Source organism: Canis lupus, chromosome 16, assembly GCF_048164855.1.
Source record: "Canis lupus baileyi chromosome 16, mCanLup2.hap1, whole genome shotgun sequence".
In the NCBI taxonomy this organism is placed as follows: Eukaryota; Metazoa; Chordata; class Mammalia; order Carnivora; family Canidae; genus Canis; species Canis lupus.
In genome coordinates, this window is record NC_132853.1 from 42,057,023 (window position 1) to 42,080,177 (window position 23,155).

The window sequence follows — 23,155 nt, forward strand, 5'->3', positions numbered from 1 at the left end:
CACCCAGGTGCCCTCGTATGATCAATTTTTAAAAATAGGTAAATTAGTGTTCACATATAAATCAGTCCGCAGGAATATAAATGATTAACAGTGATTACTGGGGATTTTTTTTGTAGGCTTTTATTCTCTGTGTTAGGCTTATAATTTTAAGTGTTTTATGTACAGATTTTTAATAACTGAAAATATGAAGCTGTGGCTTAAAGGAAAGAGACAGTTGTGTGCTTATGAATATGTCTTCCCACCTGCAAAGTAGTCTCTGAACCACTGTGAAGAATTAGCTGGGCACTCTCTGCCGGTCCTGTTCCTGCCAAGCTCCTCAACCATGACCCACACCTCTGCTTCTGCTTCCTTACCAGCTCTTCCTCACCTCCTGTCATCTGGCTTTGGGCCCCGGTGCCTGGGAAAGAAACAACTTTCTGAGACCACCCACCATGTGGCCTGCCAATCCAGCAGGCTTTCCACCATGTTATTTGACTTTGCTGAGTGAATTCACCCACTTTATCTTCAGAGTATTTCTTGAATATAGTCATTTTCTTTCTTTCTTTCTTTCTTTCTTTCTTTCTTTCTTTCTTTCTTTCTTTCTTTCTTTCTTTCTTTTTTAAAGTAATCTCTACACCCAATGTGGGGCTCAAACTCATGATCCTGAGATCAAGAGTCACAGACTCTACAGACTGAGTCAGCCAGGTGCCCCTGAATATATTCATTTTCTAGACCTTTATTCCTTCAAGACATTCTCCCTCTCTCACTACTGGGGTAGCTCTTACTTTTTCCCTTAGGATTCAGAACAAATGTCTCTGCCTCCAGGAAGCCACGCCTAATTCTAGCCCTGCTCTGTTCTTACCACTCCGTGAAAATATTCATCACTCTTGTTGAATGCCGGATCCCCATGCTGACTGAAGGTCCTGTGGGGGCAAGGGCTATGTCTGCTTGCCTCTGTTACTCACTCATTTACCTGCAGACTCCCAGTTTGCCTCCTTGGAGCCAATCCCTCCTGGATATAGCTCTCAGTTGAATCACTTTAATCAAGTCACTCTCCAGTTCAAGAACCTACAATGACTCCCTAGTACCTACTGAATCAAGTCCAAACTCTTCCTTTTGGGTGTACCTAATTACATCAAAATTAAAGATTTCTTTTTGTTTAAGATTTTATTTATTTATTCATGATAGACATAGAGAGAGAGACAGAGACACAGGCAGAGGGAGAAGCAGGTTCCATGCCGGGAGCCCAACGCGGGGCTCGATCCTGGGACCCCAGGCGCCAAACCGCCGAGCCACCCAGGGATCCCCAAAATTAAAGATTTCTGATCAATGATGTGAACAAAATTAAGAGAGTGATGACAAGATGGGAGAATATTTTAGCAAGGTCTAAAACCAACAAAGAAAAAATAAATAAATAAAACCAACAAAGGATGTTGTAAATCAACATCCAAAAAGGCATCAACCTCCATAGAAACATGACCAAATGATATGAGAAAATATATGATAGGAAATTTCTTCTAAAGATTTTATGTATTTGAGAGAGAGAGAAAGCAAGAGAGAACACGAGCAGGGGGAGGAGCAGAGGGAGAAGCAGACACCCCTCCCCCCAGCAGGGAGCCCAATGCTGGGATGTTGGGATGTGACACCGGGCTGGATCCCAGGCAGAGACTTAAACAAGTGAGCCACCCAGGTGCCCCTATAATAGGAAATCTGAAAGACTAATCAAATGCAGAGATGCTCAAACTCTTTAGTGACCAGAGAGATGCAACAACAAAAAAAAAACAATGAGGTAATACCTCAGTCAGACTAGCAAAAATCAAAAGGGCTGAATAATGTCAATAATATGGGGATATAGGAACCTCCTAGACTGCCTGTGGGAGTATGGACTGGTGCAGACAATAATAGAGAGAAATACAGACATATTTAGTCAGGTCGAGAGAGAGACGTGTTTATACCCTGTGACCTAGCAAATCCACTCCTGGCCCCTGGGTACATCACCCAAAGAGATTCTCACCAGAAGCATAAGACATGCACAAGGACTTTCTCTGCAAGTTTTTGGTGGGAGGGAAGTAGGGTACAGTTGTGTGTCCCTCCCTGGGAGAGTGAAGAAACCAAAGACAGGTGTCCCATGGAGCATCACACATGAGCTAAAGTAATTCAGTGTTCACAGAACAACTTCTGGATCTTAAAACCATAGTGCAGGGCAGGAAAGAAGATCAACAGAACCTGGACTAGAACACAATACTGATAATGTATAGGAACACCCACACCCACACCCACACACACGACAAACCAATGGCAAAGATACATCTTGAGAAATTTATTAAAATTTATTATAAATTGGATATTAGATTATAATAATAGTTATTTTTTAAAAGATTCCATTTATTGATTCACAAGAGACACACAGAGAGAGAAGCAGAGACATAGGCAAAGGGAGAAGTAGGCTCCATGCAGGGAGCCCGATGTGGGACTCGATCCGGGGACTCTGGGATCATGCCTTGGGCCAAAGGCAGTCGCTCAACCGCTGAGCCACCCAGGCGTTCCCCACCCCCCTTTTTGTTTTAAAGATTCAATAATTGTTATTATTATCGTACATTTTCTTGGGTGTGATGGTGGCATTGCAGTTGGTAAGAACGTTCAATGTTGGTGGGATGATGCATAGCTGAAGAATATAGAGGTGAAACGGCATGATATCTGAGGTTCATTTTAAAGTTCAGGGCTTTCTGGGTGGCTCAGTGGGTTAAGCATCTGCCTTGGGCTCAGGTCATGATCCCAGAGTCCTTTGACGGAGCCCTGAATTGAGCTCCCTGCTCAGTGGGGAGTCTGCTTCTCCCCCTGGCCCTCCCCCTGCTCATTCTCTCTCTTTCTCTCAAATAAATAAATAAAAGCCAAAAAAATTTAGAGTATTTAGTTAAGGAAAAGGAAAAAAAAAAAGAGAAAAATGAAACAAATGTATTTTAGGCAAAGATGTAGGCAAGATTTTAAGACAAAATCTTGATAATTTTTGAGTCTGGGAGATAAACATATGGGGGTTTATTGTACTCGTGTCAACCATTGTGTATATATTAAAAATTCCATAATGTAAAGCAATATCAATGACATCTTTTCAAGAACATGCCCACACAAAAGGATACATGTTAAACATGTTAGAATAGCTGCCTATGGAGGGAGAGGAAAAGAGGAGTAGGGGATGGAGATAAAGGGGAAGGAAGGATGGAGGAAGGAAGGAAAGAAAGAAGTAAAGAAAGGAGAATGGTCAGAGGCACCTGGGTGGTGCAGCTACTTAAGCATCCGATTCTTGGTTTTGGCTCAGGTCAGGGATTTCTGGGTGTGACCTCAGGGTAGTGAGATTGAGCACCCCTTGGGCTCCACTCTCAGCGTGGAGTCTGCTTGGAGATTCTCCCTCCGGCTCCCTGTGCCCCTCCCCCACCACTCTCTTTCTCTCAAATAAATAAATCTTAAGAAAGAAAGAAAGAAAGAAAGAAAGAAAGAAAGAAAGAAAGAAAGAAGGAAAGAAAGATCAGTGGTAATCTACCCTGAACTGAGGATGACAAATTTAATCCTTCTCACCAAGGGTGCAGACGCAAGAGGGGAAAAATCAATATCCCCTATAACTCTACCACCATGGCATTTTCATTTTTTCCTGTTTAAGTCTCTAAGCCACTTCTGTATGGCTGTTACTTTGAGGGTCACAGCACTCCATGCCTTGCTTAAGAAACAAGAATAAACATTTTGCTTACTAAATGCCAGCACTGGGCTAGGACCTCGAGGTGTGTGATCTGATTTTTCCACTCAGTAACACTGTGACATATCATTACCTCCATCTTACAGATGCAGAAAATTGAGCTCAGAGATGAGGTTGTCTGTCCATCTCCAACTAAATCACAAATCTAGAATTCCAAACTCATTGACCTCAGAGGCCCAGGATCATGTGATTGCATAAAGCTGATCCAACAGCTTCTTCACCATCATTATTATTTGCTTCTTTTCTTTTCTTTTTTATTTTTTTAAAAAGATTTTATTTATCTATTCATGAAAGACACACAGAGGGAGAGGCAGAGACACAGGCGGAGGGAGAAGCAGGCTCCATGCAGAGAGCCTGATGTGGGACTCTATCCCGGGACTCCAGGATCATGCCCTGGGCCGAAGGCAGGCGCCAAACTGCTGAGCCACCCAGGGATTCCCTTCTTTTCTTTTCTTTTCTTTTCTTTTCTTTTCTTTTCTTTTCTTTTCTTTTCTTTTCTTTTCTTTTTTTCTTTTCTTTCTTCTTTTTTTTTTTTTTAAAGATTTTTATTTATTTATTCATGAGAGATACAGAGAGAGAGGCAGAGACACAGGCAGAGGGACAAGCAGGCTCCCTGCAGGGCATCCAATGCAGGACTCAATCCCAGGACCCTGGGATCATGACCTGAGCCAAAGGCAGATGCTCAACCACTGAGCCATCCAGGTGCCCCATTTGCTTGTTTTCTAAGTAATCTCAATGCCCAATGTGGGGCTCCCTCCAACAACCCCAGGATCCAGAGTCACATGCTCTGCTAACCAAGCAAGCCAGGCGCCCCTCATCATTATTTGTAGGGCCTGCCTAGTCTATTATACTGAGGAAAGGTAATTTGCTATAATTTACTAACCACTCTCCTCTTACAATATATTTGGGCTCTTTCTAGTTTTTTGCTTCTATAGGTAGACCCATGAAGAATATCTTCAAGTATAGGGGTGGCTGGCTCAGTTGGTGGAGTATGTGATGCTTGATCTTGCGATCCTGAGTTCGAGCCCCATGTGTGGAATACAGTTTACTTAAAATTAAAAAAGAAAATTTAAAAACAATATCTTCAGGTATAGAGATTTTGGATTCTCTTGAATTATGCCCTTACCTGGAGTGGGGTTATACTTTGTGTTCACACAAAAGTGTGGACCTCATTTTGGGTAACCAATTTCCAGTGAAGTAATCTTTAAGAAAGGGTCAAACAAGGGGCGCCTTGGTGGCTCAGTTGGTTAAGCATCTGGACCCTTGATTTCACCTAGAGTTGTGATCTCAGGGTCTTGGGATTGAGCCCCTTGTCAGCTCTTCCATGCTCAGTGGGGAGTCTGCTTGAGATTCTCTCTCTCTCCCTCTGACCCTCCCCTAACTCATGTGTGCTCTCTCTCTCAAATAAATAAATCAATCTTTTATAAAAACGAGGTTGAATGGGTGGGCAGGATTTAGAACTGCAGAGATTTTGAGGGAAGTATGTAAGTATTGGGAGGTTGGCATGGGACGGAAGGACAGCTCTTAGAGGAAATGTGGGGGGCGGCAGAGAGAGTGGGGCAGGGCATCTGTAGGGGGAGCAGGAAATGCAAGGGGAGTGAGGCCTCTGACAGGCAGGAAGTCATGGGATTGTTTTCTATAGACTCCACACTTCCCTAATGCCTTCGCAGCTCAAGGTGGCCAATGAGGTTCTGGCAAACACTGAGGACAGGCCAATTGCTGTGGGGACACGAAGCTGCCGTGCGTGTGCGTAGGAGGTAGACAGCTGGACGGCTTTCCCCAGGGCCAAGGTAACTCTCTGGCCCCTTGGCGGCTGCCCTGGGCAGCCCGGGCGGGGTCAGCTGGGGATAGGCCACAAATAAATATAGATGCAGGGAAGGAAGCCAGGCGGCCCAGCCCTGCACTGACCTCTTGCTGGAAGGCTGAGAAGGGTGGGGAGGGGTTATGTTCTGGCAGCCTCTCTCCAGGGCGAGTGAGCCCTGGCTCATCAGCCCCCTAGAAATGCTGGAGGCAGCTGGCCCTCCACGGGGACCAGAGTGAGGGCTAGTGGAAAAGCTGGTCGGGAGATGCGGCTCTAGTGGAACTGAGGGCAAACCACATTCCCTCCCTGGTGATCCGCCTCAGGTGCTGCCCAGCTTGATGCAAGCAGGCCAAGGGGCTGATTGGCCCAGAGGACCCCCGGGGCCCCCAGTACAGGGGGCAGGGAGCAAGGCCAACTCACAGCCCCCCTCCTCGCTCCTATGGGCCTTGTTTATTCTGAAGAAGAAGGATGTCCAGAGTGTAAACATGTCTTCCTTGCTCTCCCACTTTCTCACTGGCAACCAGTGTCCGCCTTAGGACTCTTGGGGGTTCCAGTTCTGTCCCTGCCCCCAGCACCACTGCCTGGCTTTCCTTGCCACCACCCTGGGGTTAAAACCCTGGCACCAGCACCCCACCATGCATACTGTGTCCACTGGGTCTGATCAAGACAAGACCCTGTGGCACCCCTGAATCTGGAAGGGAGATTCCAGCAAGGCAGTCACTCCATCACAGACGCATTTATTGGCAAAACCTATAACCAAGCATCACGGGGAAGGGTGCTAGCAGAGTGGGTGACTTTCTTTCCACTTTCCTTAGCAGTGTTCAAGGAGCAGGAGGAGGGAGGGCAGGGCTTTCCCAGTGAGGATAACCACACCAGCAGCTAACATTGATGGAGCACTTCCTCTGAGGCCTGACATCAGGCTGTGCTAAAGCACGTGTTTTACATGCATGGTCTCATTTAGTCCTTACAACAATCCTACAAGGTAGGTACCATTATCGTCCCCATTTCCCTGACAAGGAATCTGAGGCACAAGCCAGTGAAGTGGTGAGGAGCGGCTGTCAGCACTCAGGCTGCCCTGAGGGCCTCCCGCCTGGTGCCCCGGTTCTCCGTTTCAACCATTTCTCACCACTTCCAGTTCTCTCAGCTCTTTATATTTTTGTTTTGTAAAAAAGAAAAAAAACAAAAAAGATTATGCCCATATTCTACAGAACCCACTGGCTTTTACCCTAGTTGGTCAAATCAGGGTTCTCCCCAAGATTCAGCCGGGGTGAGACTTTGGACAGTGCGTCTCAAACTGGAGGCCTGGGCATTTATGCGAAGCTGAGGTACAATGAGAGCTCTTACAAAATACACAATAAATTACAAACCTCCTCCCCCCCACTTCCCCCCCCCCCCCAAATCTAAAACAGACTGTACATTGCCCTCCCACCCCCCATCTTATCTCAGGTGCCTCTGTATCTGCGGGGTCTGGGGCCGTCTGTAAATGTTTGTGGAATGAGTGTGTGAATGAGTGTGAGCATGGCAGGAAGGAGTGAGCACTGTGGAGTCCTGAGTCCCAGCCCTGATTGTATCCTCACCCACACCTTGTCCTCACCAGGACACCTCCCTCTGCCCCAGAGAAGAGGGTCCCTGGGTGGGGGTGGGAACAGAGAGGGGAGGGGAGCAGTCAGCAGGGAGTCAGCATCTCTAGGCATGGGAAGGTAGGTGACTGAGGTAGAGCATAGGGCTCCCGCCTCAGAGTCAGAAGACCTGGTTCAAATCCCAGCTGTATGGCTCAGGAGGTGTGTGACCCTGAGCCGACCTGAAGAAGCATGGCGACTACCGTATGATAGCCCTTTCAAAGCTGTCAAGGCCCCCTTTTCACATTTATCTTTGGTCCTCAGTAACCATTCTGTAACATGGGTATTATTATAAATATACCCATTTTACAGAAGAGGAAGCAGAGGCTGGAGAAGTCAAGGGGCTTGCCCAAGGTCAAATAGCATGCAAGAACTTGAACCCCACCTCCTCTACCTCCCTAGCTACTGCCCCATCTGTGCTGTGAAGAGGTTGACTGGGCTCCAAGTCCTTCAATTCGGGAGCTTCACGTGGCAGGGTGGCAGCGGGAGGGACTAACAGTAAATTCCCCACAGTGTGGACCCTACTGACCATCTCCAGCCATAAAACTTGGTTTATCCCTCGTGGAAGGTTGCCTGGACACCCCTTCCATCCGCCACCCACAACCCCAGGGCTCCAGATGCTACCCCAGGAGGGATCTGAGAGTCGATGAGATACCCATAAACTTCTGCTTTTCCTGGGAGAGTGGGGAAGTGGGAGGGTGGAGGGGGCTCTGAGGCTCACACCTTCCCCTCACACGGGCATGTGCACCTCATTGTATTCATCCTGACCTTCCTCTTCATTGAAGGTCGGCTTGGCATCGTCAGCATCCAGCTGGAGGGTAGAGGAGGAAAGAGAGGGGGTGAGGTTTGGGGGAGGGATGGGGCCGATGAGCGCTCACCCCAGTGCTGAGAGCACCTCTGGAGTGAGGAGAGGGCATGACTCTATCTGGATTGGACAAGTCACGTCCTCCCCCCTCAACCCCTAGGTTTGGTTTACATGAGTTGTTTCCAAAAGGGTGAGGAACCCCTGGGGATCTGGCACCCCGGCAGGGGAGGGCCTCCAGAGGGTGCCCTGTTCACTAGGGCAACCCCACAGTGACTGTCACATCGTGGAAGAATTTTATTAGTGGAGCAACTCTGTCCAAGATGACTTGGAAGACCACATGGAGGGCAGCCCGGGTGGCTCAGCAGTTTAGCGCTGCCTTTCGCCCAGGGCGTGATCCTGGAGACCTGGGATCGATCCCACATCAGGTTCCCTGCATGGAGCCTGCTTCTCCCTCTGCCTGTGTCTCTGCCTCTCTCTCTCTCTCTCTCTCTCTCCCTCTCTCTCTCTCTGTCTCTCATGAATAAATACATTTTAAAAAATCTTAAAAAAAAAAAGACCACATGGAGAGCTGCTCAGTGGTCAGAACAGCTCATGTGGTGCACACCCTGCGTGCTTCTTAACCGTCTCTCCATCCCTGTCCTTACCGTTCCCTGCACAGATGAGCAAACCCAGGGCATAAAGGAAGGAGGCCACCTGCTCCAGGTCGGACACCAGGGCGAGGCAGTGCCAAATTTGGATGAGGGCCCCGGACCCAGATCTTCACTACCTCGCTCTACCGCCTTCCTTTGTTTCCAGACCCACCCCTCCTATTCTTCCAGCCCCTGGGAGGATCCCTCCCTGTCCCCCAGCTCTGGGAGCCCTGCCTCCAGCCTCTGTCCTCTCCTCACAGTCCCTCCTGCCCCGGGCATGCAGGGTAGGGGTGGGGAGCAGCCACTCACACACTGGAGCTCCAGCTTCCTGAAGATGAGTGGCAGCAAGAGGCGGCGCAGAGGCACAGTGAGGATGAGGATGAAGGGCAGGGTCAGGGAGGTGGTCGGGAAGGTTTTCATTGTCCACAGCACTGCCAGGCAGATGATCTGGATGACCGTGAATAAGTGCATGCGCCAGGTCTTTACCTGCAGGTGGAGGCTGCCGTTACTGCCTGCCCAGCCCTGGCACCCAGCAACCCCCACCACGCTCTGGGCTGAGCAGCCAGGACGGCTCTGTACCCGCTTGACGTAGGGCACATCCGGGTGGTACTTGGGCGGCTTGAAGAGAAGCAAGACGCGGTCAAATAACTGGATGCCGCTGAGGGACGTGACCCCCATGTAGAGGAAGATGCCAAACAGCACAGCCAGGGGGATGAGGGACAGGATGGGCCCCATGAGGATGGACACGCCTGCAGGGAGAACCATGCACTCTCAGTGCCCGGGGCCCAGAGGGCTGACAGCATCGGGGGCTGGGGAATGAAATTACAGGGACCCTAGGAAGCCCTTTCTGTGGATTCTCTTAATAGGTAATACCCTCATTTTTCAGATGAGGAAACACTCAGAAAGGTGAACCAACTTGCCTAAGGTCACACAGCTACAGAGCAGCAGATCTGGGAGTCAAACTTTTGCCTTTGAAAGATTAAAGCCTACTCCTTTAGCCTCAGGGGTTCACGGATGTTGGAGAAGCCCTACTTCTCCATGCCCCAGCCCAGAACACCTCCATCCCCCTCCACCTATCCAAACCCTAACCCTCCTCCAACTAACATCAACTTTGCCTCCTTTAAGAAGCTTCCCTGGCAACTCCACCAGTGACTGTGGCGCTGCCCACGCTGAGCCTAGCTGGACTCTCAGCTGCTCCAGAACTTGGATCAACCCCAGTGATCCTGTCTTCTCCTCTCCCACCCCAGATTATGCCCGGAGCACTGCCCTTGGCATCAGTCATAAAGCAGCCAAGCCAGAGAGACCTCAGAGGCATCTAATGAACCCTCTCATGGTACAGACAGAGAAACTGAGGCCCAGGAGGAGGAAGGATACTGAGTTAGCAGCGGAGCAGGGCTGGGACCCAATGTTCACTGAGCTTCTGTTGGGTAAAGCTCTGAATACTGGGTCCTATCTAGAGAAGGTCTCAGTATGGAGCACCCCCCCATACACACACACACATATCCCCCCCCCCGCCCCCATGCTTCCTCCTCTGCTCAGATGTCTATCTCAGTGCCTTGGGCCTTGGGCATTTCCTCCAGAACTTCCTCACGTGGATAGGTGACCCTGGGGAGACATGGGCAGGGGGCATGTGGGGAGACCAGGCTGTGGGGTGGACAGGGCTGCAGAAGGCACTGGATCCTAAGGGGCAGGGGCTGGGGGCTGGGAGCAAGGCCAGAGGGTGGTAGGGAGTGCGGCCAGCCCCTACTCACCCACGAGCACAGCGACCAGAAGCCCACTGATCCGCTGCTCCTTGACCTCCTGAATCTGGGGGGCAGCTCCCGGGATGTTCGCCTTGCCCATGACAGTGAGCGCATTGGCGTGGGTGACTGAACGAACGGTGGTGGCACTGAGCCAGGGCATCCCAAAGAGGGCAGCCACACCGCCCATGCCTATGACCAGCAGCAGGTCCAGGTGGAAGCCAGAGCCCTTGACCATCTTGCGCTCTGGTTTGCTGATAATGAGCCTGGAGGTGGTGTGGGAGGTCAGGGGTAAGCAACGTTCTCCGTCATCCCCACCCTCCTGGCCCCCTCCTTTCTTCTCCATACTTGGGTCCCTCTGTATCTTAGTTTATCCTGCTGTGCTCATCTCCCTTAGAATTCCTCACTCCCCTCCTCCCATCCCATCTTGAGAATCCAGACTCTAAGAGTGCAAGTATCCTAAGATAGCAGCACCTAGAATGCCCGTCCACAGGCAGATTTACGCTGAAGCCAATGAAGGTGAGCTTCTGGGAGCCTCACTGGTGAAGGTCCCTTCCGGGTTGTGCCATCTCATTTTGTAGTTCTCATTTTGTCTTCTTTGTCTCAAAAAGGCCTCCCCAAATTATACCATGTCAGGTCCCACAAAACCTGCACCTGCCCCTACCCATCCATCACTCCTGCTCATCAGGAGGGCCACAGGTTCCACTGGAACTAGAGCTCAGTCCTTGGTGTCATGCCTGCCTGGAGCCTGTCCCTTTCCCTGCCTCAGACCCTCCCAGGCCCAGCTCTGGCCTTACGTGGTGATCTGGGACTCCAGGAAGATGAGGATGAAGACCAGCAGGGCAGGCAGGACAGAGGCAAACATCATCCAGATGGGGAAAGGCGAATACAAGCCCAGTGGGTGGATGACCCAGCCCCGGGCTGAGGCGTTGGACACTGAAAGGCCTCTAGGCACACTGAGTTTCTGTGAGAGGGGAATGCTGGTGAGAACATTGGGGTAGAGGAAGGGAGGCAGGGGCAGGGAGCCAGGGTCCTGAGCATTTGGGGACTTATTTATATTGAGCACCTACGTTGTACCCAGTCACTGCACTAAGCCCTTTACAAACATCTTCTCATTCCCCACTTTATAGATGAGGAAACAGGATCAGAGAGGTTGTGTAGTTTGCTTTGCTTTGCACAGCTATTTGGTGGGGGAACTGAGATTCATACTCAGATCTCCCTGGCTCCAAAGCAGGTTCTTTCCTACTGCCTTGGTAAAAGGCAATCTTTCCCAGGCCCTTGCTTCAGCCAGAGGTGTCCTGTTAGGCTGTGGGAAGATCTTGGGGCTCTCAGGGGAGGCAGGAATGAGTAAGGGTAGTTCTAGCTGGCTTCAGGTTTGGGAAAGCTGTTCTTGGGAGGGGGCATATTGGGAGAATGAGCTGACAGTGGGAGGAGAGTGTCACCTGGGTGTAGGTGTCCTTGATGAAAAAATCCACCATGACCATGATCAGAATGGAGATGGGAACCCCGAAGTCCCCAATGACCCGTCGCAGCTGAGGGCAAGCAGAGAAATCAGGTCAGTGCCCAGTTGTTTCCCCACCTCCTACTTCCCACTTGCCCCCACTCCTGCTCCCTCTTCATCCAACTCTTCTTCATCCTTCTTCATCCTTGCTCTTCCCAGGGGATCCATCAACACCTACTGCCCTGTCCTACATCTCAATGCACCTGCCTCCTTTTTTTCTTCCCCTGGCCCAGCCCCACCACTTGCCCCACGGCTGCTCCACCCCTTTCTAAGAACTCTTCCCAGCTCCCCACTAGGTTCTCAGCCAGGACATGCTGAGAAAGGGTGGTGGGCTTGCCTGAAGAGTGAAAGCCTAAATGAGAAAGGGGTCAGGGAGGCTTGGAATAGGGAAAGGAGGGGAGCTAATGGCACTGAGGAACCTGGAGAAGTGCTTTGGATGGGGATAAGGCAGTGTAGCCAAGGGCGGGGCTGGGATGTGTGTGCTGACCTTGCCAGGGAAGTAGGAGCTGTTCTTGAACTTGCGCAGCATCATGGCGAAGAAGAAGGTGCCAGCCATAAGCACAAGAGAGAGGAGGGCTGTGTTGGGCAGGGGACCCTGAGGTTTGGGTATGATTGTCATATTGTAGTCATAATACCTCTGCAGTGGATGGTCCTGGAAGATCTGCAGCAGAAAACAAAGGCATCCTATTCTCTCTCATCCATCTATCCACCATCCATCCATCAATTTGTCCATCATCTATTCATCCATCCATCCATCATCCATCATCCATTCATCTATCCATCCATCCACCTATCCATCCACCTATCATCCATCTACCCCATTATCCATCCATCAATCTGTCCATCATCTATCATTATCTATCTATCCATCCATCCATCCACCTATCATCCATCCATTCACTTATCTTCATCCTCTATTGAGAGGAAAACAAAGAGACAATGGGATTCTATAGCTTAGTTTTCAGGAGTGGAGACCAGGCTCAGCTTGGGTGGGGCAGACCATGACAGCAATGAGTATACGTGTGTGCATGTCAGCACTCAGGACCTGGGAGACATGAGAAGGCTGGTGGGTGGGAAACAAGTGCCAAGGAGGCTCCTAAAAAGGGCTTCAAAGACTTGGAAACAGAAATCCCCACCAACAAACAGAATCAGAGGCAGACATGCAGTGTCCACCCTCCCTCTATATAAAATGCAGATGCAGAGGTAGGCGTAGTTTAAAGTAGTGGAGCTGAGGAGGCAGAGTGCTCCACCCACAAGCCCTGTGGTTCTTTTTTTTTTTTTTTTTTAAAGGATAGTATTTATTTATCAGAGAGAGAGAGAGAGAGAGAGAGAGAACAGGCAAACAGGAGGAGCTACAGAGGGGGAGAGAGAAGTAGGCTTCCCACTGAGCTGAGAGCCTGATGTGGGGCTCAATCCCAGGACCTTGGGATCATGACCTAAGCCCAAGGCTGATGCTTAACCAATTGAGCCAACCAGGCACCCCAGCCCTGTGGGTTCTTAAGGGTGAGTCCCCAAGTGGGTGTGGGGGACATCAGAGCCTCTGGGACCCCTGCTACCTCTCCATGAACCCAGTCTTCCGGGTTCAGTCTCACATACACACTGGACATGCTCACACAGAGATGCCCCCTCAGGCAGGTGCTCCGCATGGTCATGGCCAGAGTACCAGCCCACAGGCAGCAGGTGTTGCCGTGAATGTGATCATAGCTACACATGATGAAGACACAGCCACACACATGCTATAAGGACACCTGTGCAGTGACGCACACGGCCACATGGTGTGTGCACAGAGTCGCACAACGTCAACACTCCCATGGCCCCCACCTTGATCAGCTTGATGAAGGTCTCATAGATGAAGATGAGGGAGATGAGGAAGGAAAAGATCTCTTGGGTGTAGCGGGAGATGAAGCGGACTAGGAAGCTGCCCTCGAAAGCAACCATAAGCACCACGAGCAGGACGAGCCAGAAGCCGATCCACACACGACCCACGATGTACTCCAGGTTGTTACTAGTGCAGAACTGCAAGGGGGTCAGAGAGGACTGGGTCAGGCAGGTGGGCCCAAGTACTGTGCCTCAGGCAGGTGGGGCTGGGGTCAGCTACACGGACAGAGTGGGGCCAGAACAGAGCTACCGAGAAAAAGGCTTCTTCAAACACAAGCAGGGGTCCTGAGAAGCCAACCACAAGCAGGGGCTGAGCCCCGAGCAGGGAGAAGAGGATGCCCTGCACCGCGGTGGAGATGAGCAGCTCCGACACCCCCATCTGGTTCTGGGTCTTTTCTCCTGTGGGTAGAAGTTACAGAATGGTCAAGGTCAAGAGGTCATTTCCAGGTCCAATTGAGCATTTCCCAAACAGGCTGTTGTAGGGGTCTGGACTGTCAGTTTGGAACAGAAGGCAGGGCCGACACAGAGGCCAAAGGGTCAGGGGTGAGGGCTAAGGGGTCATGCAGAGCCACTGACCCAGGAGGCCGCCGAAGGTGATGGCAGGTGACAGGGCAGCAAAGTAGATGAATATGACAGCGGCCAGGACCTGGGGGCTGAACGCGTCTGTGATGTCACTCAAGTAGAGGGGGTAGCGGCGCCGAATGTCACGCACCAGGCCCCCAAAGAGTAGGCCTGTCCGCTGCAGAGGGTCGTCGGACTCACCAGGGCCCCCGGGTCCCCCATTCAAATCTGTAGTCAACAACAGGACCATGGTCACAGGGGGTCACAGGAGGAGGTATGGGGAGAGAGGAATTGTGGATAGCATCTTCTGATGGGAATGGGGTGGCCGAGAAGGCTGGGAGACATGAGGACAGAGAGAGGGGACGCCGGGGTGTTGGATGGGAGGAAGGGAAGCAGGGGCTCACGGGGCCGCGCTGAGGTATCTAAGGATCTGTGGGGGCTTAGGGGCAGGTACCTAGGCCCTTGTAGAAGTGGGGGTCCGGCTTGGCGGGGCTGAGCAGGTAACGCCTCCGCAGCAGCTCCTTCTGGACGGGCACCAGACTGAGCAGGGCCTGCTCTGAGGGGACTTCACAGGGCGGCAGCACAAGGCTGCAGTCCAGGAAGCAGTCCAGGTTGCGGACTAGCTCCTCTTTGGTCTGGGCCAGGTAGGCATCAGTGCGGAACACCTGCGGGCCAGAGAGGGGGTCAGGACTGCCTGGACCTGCCAGCCCGGAGGACCCAATCATCCACATCCATGGCCTCCAGGGCCAGAACCCTCTCACCCAGCTCCCTCTTGCTAGGAATGGCCTGCCCTGCCACCCCCTTACTTCTGTGCCCACCACAAAAGGGTTTTGGAGAGGCAGATGGGCCCTTGAGCGGGGAAAGGAGAAGCACTAAAACAAATCAGGGGGAGCTTAGAGCAGACCAGATGGAACCCAGTAGGGTAGACCAGACCAGGCCAGACCTAACCGGGTAGAACCAGGTCAGAGTGGCCCTCACCCAGGCCCCATGAGGCAGGGCTAGGCCAGACCACACGAGCCCAGACGACCTACCCCTGGCCAGACAGGGTCCAAGCAGCCAGGTTAGACTGAACATGCCAGACTAGCAAAACTAAAGTGCCTATCCAGTGAGTGACCTCAGCTGCCACCCAGCCCTCAGGCTCCCCCAGGCCTCGCCAGCCTCTCCTCACCCGCTCCGACATGAGGGTGGCAACAGCCCGACCCAGCTGGGTGTAGTCGGTGTTGGGGGCCTCGGGTCCCAGCAACACGAAGAGGAAGCGTACAGGCAGAGGCAGCCCCACAGCGTCCAGCTCTGTGGCCATCTGCAGCCGCACGAAGCCCAGTACCGGGCGCTCCAGGAACGCCGCTCGGCCTGTGAGGGGAAGGGGCCAGGACAGGCTGAGGGGGGCCGCTGGGTCTGTGCTGACAGAGAGGGAGGCTGGGCCGGGACAGGAGGCAGAAGAGGGGGCATGAGGGGTTATGGGGATCAGGGGAGGCACCAGCTGCTTACCCACTAGCACCAGGGTGGCCTCCGAATCTGGGGGAATCTTTTCCAGAATTCTAGATGGTGAATCCTCTGTGCCCCCCTCTCCCTGTGGAAGGAGGGTGGTGAGGGGAGTTGTCTGGCCACTCTGAGCTTCCAGCCCTCTCCTCATCTCAGGCTGGTGGCTTTCTGGCTCTGCTCATAGCCCTGGTACAGCCTCACCTGTTTACAGAAGAGCTGCGTCTCTAATGAGGGTTGCTGGGGGAGCAGAGGCTGTGAGGGGTCCCCGGAACGCATCAGAACCGCGGGCTTCACACCGCCCAGGGCCTCCAGGTCTCCGGCGTGGCTGCGGGACACAGGGGACTTGGATTGAGTGAAGCTGTTCAGACTGGGATGTTAGTAGCACAGAGACCAGTGGTAGGAGGGATCAGGTGGGGCTTCCCAGTGACCAGACTAGAGGGACCCCGGGGCAGAGGGACAATCAGCCTTCTTTGGAAGGACATTATGGATGCAAGCGGATGGTCTGTGTCTGGAATGACAAGGTGGAGCCTGGAGGGAGGGAGGGGCCTTGAGAGCCTGCACTCCCGAGAACGTGGAGACATGGTCACCCTTCAAGAGGTGTCAGAGGCAGGAGCCATCGTGGAAGAAAAGTGGGCCCTGGTCTGGTGGGGGAGGAACCACCCGGGTCTCCAGGGAGAGCTTGGGGCAGGTGGGCTGGGGAGGTGGAGTCCAGGTCCTGGCAGGCAGGGGCACCTGTGCTTGAGCAGCAGGACCCGGAGCAGGAGGTCTCGGTCCTGAGGCCGAATCTGCTCCTCGTAGATAAACTGATCCAGCAGCTGGTTGGCCACTCCCGCTAGGGAGGTCTCTGGCAGATCCAGGAGGACAGTGCCTGTGAGGGGTGGAGGGGTGAGCTGGATGGCTGGGTGGTGGCCTTCCTGCCTGCCACCACGCCTACGTGCGGGTCTTGCAGAGGGGACCAGCAGGGCTCACCCTTGACGAAGGCTTTCTGCAGCTCCAGGAGGCTCCAGAAGGTGAGGTAGGACAGGTGTGGGGGGCCCCAGACCCCGTCCTCCCCCAGGTTCTCCTCCAGCCGCACCCAGTGCGCTGCCTCCATCCACTGCAACTCCTGGTTCTTCTCATCCATCACCAGTTCGTGCAACTCCACATAGATCTGCGGCCCCACAAGCCTGAATCAGTGTCTCAGGCCCCAAGGTGGGACCCTGGGGGGAGCATGGTGGGCATTAAACAGGCTCCAAGAGATGTTTGGAGGAGACCCAGAGTCCTGGAGCACTCAGGGCAGACCCAGAACTCAGAGGGGACTGGCGGAAGCAGCAGCCTGGCTGGGTTGAGGAGGTAGGGAGTTGGGGGGCGGGGCGAGAACAGCCCACAACTCTGGCTTTGTTCCCCAGCTCCCTCACCCTATTTCAGAGGCACTTGGAGAACCTCTGGACCAAAAGGGATGCTAGAGTGGACACCTGGGAGGAGAAAGAAAAGGGAGCCTTTGGGGTTATCATGTGGGTCTCCTGCCTCCAAGACTGTTGAGTGGGCTCGACATGCCTTTGGGTTTCCTTGGGGCCAAGTGGCTGCTCCCAGGAGCCTAGCTGAGGGTAGATCCAATTTCCTAACCAGCTGGATAGTCTGATGCCCAGCGGGGATGCACAGGGACAGGAGGGCCTGGGCAGAGGGGGAACGTATTTAATTCGGAAGCACCTGACAGCCCAGCCAAGGCCAGAGGGCCCGAGAGCACAGACCTCTGGCAATCCCTTTATCTCTGCCCAGGGAGCTCCCTGCTCAGTGGAAGAGAGACCCAGGTCTCCTCCCTCCACAGGGGTGTCCTCTTCCCTTCGGTCTATTTCCCAAGATGTCCACTCCTGCCCTGACCTGCCTGCTTGTGGGGATCTCCCGTGCTGCAGCCGGGCCTATCCCTCTTCACCTCCCTTCTCCTGGTAGAAGGGTAGGTTCACAGGCGGCACAGAAAAGAGAACCGGGGAATGCCAAGGGTCCTCACCTCGTGGGTGCCTGCGCGTGGTGTGGTGTCTGGGTGTGTTACGGTGTCTTCGTCTGTGGCTGTCGGCTCAGTGGGGTAAGCTGAAACCCAAAAGTGGGTGAGTGTTGCCCCCCAGTAATCCCTCCCTTAGGGTCCTCCTCCACTCCACAGGTGCCCCTCCATTGCAAGCTTCTAAGAGCAGCATGAGATGATCCCCACTCCCTCCTGTTGCCACTGGCTAGGACCCCGGTGCCCGCACCCCGCTGCACTCCACCCCACTCCTGCTGCTCAATGGTCTGTGGCTCCCTGTGTCTGTTCTTGGCGCAGCCTGCCTCTTTCACGCCCCATCCAAGCATTGTGGAAGACCCCCGGGAGTCATCTTCAGTGGTGACAGAGAGGGTCACCTCCAAAGTGGAGCGTCCCGAATGGCACTTCTCAGGATTCTCCTAGGATCTTCTCCTTCTTCTGGCACCTTCTGGGATCAGCTTCCCTTCCTTCTTCTCCCCTGCCTCAGCAATCCCACCAGCCCAGTACTTCTCCCCGTCTCCTGGTGGAGCTCTGGGAGCCAGGGTGGGCTCTGCCTTATATTGACGCCCACCTCCCACCCCACTCCCAGTCCTCATTTCCCAGAGGGGCCTCTTATCTTCAATACCAATTGCCAGCACTTAAGTCCTGTTGACAGTAAACAGATGCCCCCCTGGGGCTCCCCAACTGAGACCTTGGCAGAGCCGGGAAGGTTTCCTGATGTCTTTCTTCCCTGAAGGTCCCTACAGCCCCTCATTTCTCAGGACCTCTAGACCCCCAAACAGAAATGATGTTCCTAGAATAGGCCCAGTGCCTGGCCTAGAAGTCAGCATTGGATGGTCACAGATGGCATGTGGGCTCATGCCCTTGTCACAGACAGGCCTGGCTGCCCTATCCCAAATCGAAGGGCCCCGCCATGGGTGACTAGTCCTGCCCCCTCCCCACCCCCAGTCACCTCCTGTGATCATTTCAAACAAAACTCTGTTTATCCTTCAATCAGCCAGGATTGTGGGAGAACTGGCCCTGGGGCTGGCGGGAGGAGGGGGTGTAGAGAAGGGGGAAGACAAGTTCCCCTACTGTCTCTCTGTCTGGGGCTCAGCAGCTCATCCCAGAGAGAGAGACAGAGACAGAGAGAGAAGAGAGAGAGAAGAGAGCGAGAGAGATGGGGCTCACCTACTGGCTCCTCCACCTGAACCATGGGGACATATGGGTCCTCATATTCCTCCTGTTCCAGAGTGTCCTCCAGCCCCTCTTCATGGTCGTCCTACAGGAAGTGGCCATCAGGGCTGGGCTGGGAAGGCTTCTCAAGCCACCATGAAGGTAGGAGTCCAGGGTTGGGTTCCCAGAGTCCCCAGATAGGAGCCCAGCAGATACTACAAAATACTCACCTGCCATTTTTCCATGGTGCTGCCCTGGTTGTCCATTGTCCACGATGATCCAAGCCCCCAGCATAACCCGCACTGCGGGTCCCTGCAGGTGGGAGAGCACAGGCTGAGTGAGGGACAGGGCATCCTGGGGTCTCCTGATCCTCCCCCAGAGGGGGCTATATTTGAGTCAAGGGGGATCCCAGGTGTTGGGAGGCAGTGGAGGCAGGGGAAGGAAGTGGGGGTTGGGTGGGGGAAGGAGCTAGATTTATTGGTGTGAGGACAGGTGTATAGGAGACAGGAGAGCTGGGGCAGGAAGACCCATCAATCAGAGGGTGTTTGAGAGGGTGGGGGTGTCCCTCAAATTCAACATCTCCTTCCATCTACCAATCCTCACTTGGCTTCTTCTCCTGTCCATGCCCAGGACTTAGCCAACTCCAGGGGCATGACCTATTCTTTCTTCAAGGAACTTAGCTCCCATGAGAGTCTTCACAACATACCCTCTTCTCCCAGAAACAGCTACTTTCTGCTGGGCGTGGGGCAGTAGCATCTTAGGGAGTGTCTCAGAGGTGCTGAATGATATGGCCTCGTTTCTCTCCTCCACTCCATCTTGAATTCCATCTCTCTTGCTCACTCCTCATGTATCCCATCATTCTTACCAAAGCCCTTCCTGCCCCAGGGCCTTTGCACACACAGTTGTCCATATCCTCAGTGCCCCTCTCCCCCACCTCATCCTTTCTCACATCTGAGCTCTTCAGATTCTCTTCCTGACCACCCTAACATTCAGTAACCCAATCTATCATTTTCTGGTTTCTTGATTCATTTGTGTATATATTGTCTGAGGATGCCTCTAGAAGGGAAGCCCCTCGAGTGCTAATATCCATATCTTGGTCCCCACTGAATCTTTTACTCCTAGCAGAATGGTTGCCACATAGCAAATAGTAAGTAGGTGCTCAATAAATATATGCCGGGTGAATGTAAGAGCGGCTCCCCCTTGCAGGCCTGGGCCTCTGGGACTGAGGAGGCAGGACTTAGCCAAGAGGTGGCCGAGCCTGTGCGTCAGCTTTGCTCAGTTATGTCTCTGGCAGAGAGGAAGTATGCTCACCCCAGGAATGTGAGGCCCAGCCCAAGGGGAGCACAGAAGTCCCCTAGGGTGGCCCCAGACTGGGTGTGCAAGGACTCCCTTTCCCCCTCACCCACTGCAGGCAGGGTGCTCCAGCAACAGGGATTGGGGGCAGGTGGCACACATCCCCACTCTGTACCTACATGGTGCTGAGCGGTGTGAGTTGAGATGAATGAGATGCTGCCCCTCCTCTTGAAAAGCCCCCTGCCCTGAGTGGGGAGGCAAGTTGGGAACGCGTGACAGGCCAAGTGCTTCAGGAGACAATACGTCCCCCAGACAAACGAGAAATGAGCAGAAGGTGTTGGGTGCCAAGGATCATATGGCAGGACGAAAAGGAGGACCTACTGGTGGTGTGGGGGATGGAGTGTCTCTGAGCAGGGGACCCTGGGGCTGGGCCGAGGAGGCTGGAGGGATGTGCAGGGCTGAGAGGGGGGAAGGATGGTCCGAGCGTGAGAAGGACCGTGCAGAGGTCGGAGCGTGCCAGACGGGGCCGGCTGCTGTGTGAGGGAACAGGGCAGGGAGGACGTACAGAAAGAGGGCTACAGAGACATTTCTCTCTGGGGGGGGGGTGCTGCAGCCCTGAGAGATAGAGATAGGGAGAGAGCATACAGAGCCCCACCAAACTGCAAAGGGCAGGGGTTCCTGCCTTGCGGTGGTGGCAGGGGAAGTGATGACCAGGGGACAGTCCCATCTCTATTTTCTTCCTTCCTTCTTTGGCCTTGCCCTCTGCCTGGACCTCAAATCCCTAGCCGTCTCAAGGGTATTAGCCTTAGGTGCTAAAAGTCCCACCCGTGGGGCTGGGCTCTGCCCTCTGCTTCTTATCTGAGAGGTGGATTGGGGAGAGGGGCCCTCCAGAGCCAGAGGAGGCTGCCTGTCTGCTCCAGCCTCTCTCTAGGACTTGGTCATCCCATCTGGACAACGGGAGCACCTTCCCACCAGGGTTCTGAGACCTCAGTGAGCGAGAAGAGGGGAGAATGGAGGTGCCTTGAGCTCAGCTGGGGCCTTAGACGGTGCACCCATGACCCAGATTGCAGCCTCCACTGGGCCCAGCCCCCCCACTCCCCAGCTTCGGGCCTTGCTCTGGTACTGATAAGAGCTTAGAACCTGATCACTGCTCTGCGTCTGGAAACTCACCAAACACCTGGCCAGCCAGCCAGCCAGGGCAAGGCCAGATAAGGGTGAGCATGGCATCTGGAGCCCCGGAGGTGGGGCACAGCTGGCAGAGGCTGGTGGGGGGGACGACCAGATGATGGGGAGGGCTCCCTGGTGGCATAGCACTGCCTTTGTGTAATCGCCCCCACACCACACAAAGCTGTATTGCCTTATCTCTCATAATCCTCAAAGCACCCTGTGAAGTGGGTAATGTCACTAAGATGAGAAAGCTGAGGCTCAGAGAGGTTAACTTGTCTTGGTCCTCTGGCAGGTAGATCTCAGAGGCAGGACTAAACTGTGGCCCTACTTGACTCCAACTACATCTCTAGCCATCACGCTGAGCTGCCTCCCAGAAGAGAAAACAGCTCCAAGCTGACTTAGTGCCACTGGTTAAAAAACCATGGACTCTCCAGCTGGACTGCCTGGGTTCAGATCCTAGCCCTGCCACTTACGGTGTGACTTTGGGCAAATGACTCAACCTCTCTGTGCCTCGGTTTTCTCATCTGTGAAGTGGGGTCATAATAATGATGCCTATCTTACAGGCCTGTTGTAGCTCTGAGTAAGTTGATGCACATAAAGCACTTAGAATATGCCTGACACATAAAGAGCTCCATGTAAATGTTTGCCATCATTATCCCTGTGACTGTGATCAAACTCAGACTTGCTGTCTTTATCTCCCTCTGATTTTCCTATAATTCCCATGGAATCAGCCCAAGTGCTTTGAGATCCTCGGGGGATGGGGGACTCCTTTCCCTCCAAACACTCCCTGGGCTCTCTCCCTAGGAGAGATCTTTTAGGGCCACAGTTTACTCCTGCCTCACAGTGCCAGGTCTGCCTGGTTGACTCCCTGGAAGTGTCCCAGAGGGGAAGCAGCGTCAGTGGACAACTGTCCTCAGAAGAGGGAGATAGGATGGCCTGTGGGTCCCCAGCCATGCAGGAAAGAGGGGGCTGGGGGCTAAGACCTGAGTCTGTGGGATCCAAGGGGCTGGTAAAGAAGAACCTGAAAAGGACCTGCACATGGAGGGGGAGCACATTTGTGCCCCACACCACCAGCCACACATACTTCTGTTGCCACGTGCCAGCCTCTTTTTCCTAACACCTGCAGCCCCGCGCTCTGCAGCTACAGGTGCCAACGGGCCTGTGCCCTTAGGGGGAACAACACGCATCCTATGGTTCTCATCCCACCCACCTGCACCCCCTTGGAGGTCGGGCACCTGTGTCCACCTGGGCACAGATTTCAGGCTGGGCACCTGCAGAATCCCTTAGGACCACCTCCAGCCCCTCCCAGCCCTGCTCACCTGCTCACAAGCCTTGAGGGTCCCTCAGCGAACTCCTTCAGCCACGGGTGTCCTCTGCCACCAGCTGAGCTCACAGCTGCTCTAACAGCACCAAGTCCTGGCTCCCAAACCCCGGGGGCAGCTCCCAAACCCCTGACTCATGCCCCCGCCTCCTAATCTGCCCGCCCCACGGTCCCGGGGAGCCCCTTCCCACCCCCCGCCCTACTCCTTCTGGGTGCCCAGTAAACAGAGTTATCTCTCACACACATCTGGACAGCTGTGAGTCTGGCCCACCCCACCCCAGCCAGCTAGCCCCCAAGGCTTCCTGCTGCCCTCCTGGCTCCCAAGGACTCTCCTGGGTCTTCCTTCGTGTACTAAGGTTCAAGGGCTGGGTTCTCAAGCTCTCAGCTTCCTGGCAGGTCTGTCACAGCTTCTGGATGCCCCTGTCCTGCGTCTGTCTGTCCTCGCTCTGGCCAGGCTCCTCTACTCTGGCCCCAAGATACACAG

General features: G+C 53.6%; 1 protein-coding gene across 2 annotated transcripts; it reads right to left on the reverse strand.

The window, feature by feature from the left end:
• Window positions 1–6,249: 6,249 nt before the first annotated feature.
• Window positions 6,250–22,810, reverse strand: SLC4A1 (solute carrier family 4 member 1 (Diego blood group)). 2 transcript variants are annotated; one of them, XM_072780840.1, is made up of 20 exons: window positions 22,670–22,810; window positions 19,121–19,202; window positions 18,906–18,996; window positions 17,730–17,809; window positions 16,712–16,892; window positions 16,475–16,610; window positions 15,944–16,067; window positions 15,749–15,830; window positions 15,429–15,610; window positions 14,715–14,925; window positions 14,276–14,488; window positions 13,950–14,098; window positions 13,643–13,837; window positions 12,309–12,482; window positions 11,763–11,852; window positions 11,118–11,284; window positions 10,333–10,586; window positions 9,161–9,330; window positions 8,891–9,067; window positions 6,250–7,958 (listed from the first exon to the last, which is right to left on the reverse strand). In XM_072780840.1, the coding sequence occupies exons 2-20, from the start codon at window positions 19,154–19,156 to the stop codon at window positions 7,878–7,880; spliced, it is 2,793 nt and encodes a 930-aa protein (XP_072636941.1). In that variant the 5' UTR covers window positions 19,157–19,202; window positions 22,670–22,810; the 3' UTR covers window positions 6,250–7,877. The 2 variants fall into 2 exon arrangements, with proteins under 2 accessions (XP_072636941.1, XP_072636942.1); XM_072780841.1 differs by lacking the exons at window positions 18,906–18,996; window positions 19,121–19,202; window positions 22,670–22,810 and adding an exon at window positions 18,113–18,885.
• Between the last annotated feature and the right edge of the window lie 345 nt (window positions 22,811–23,155).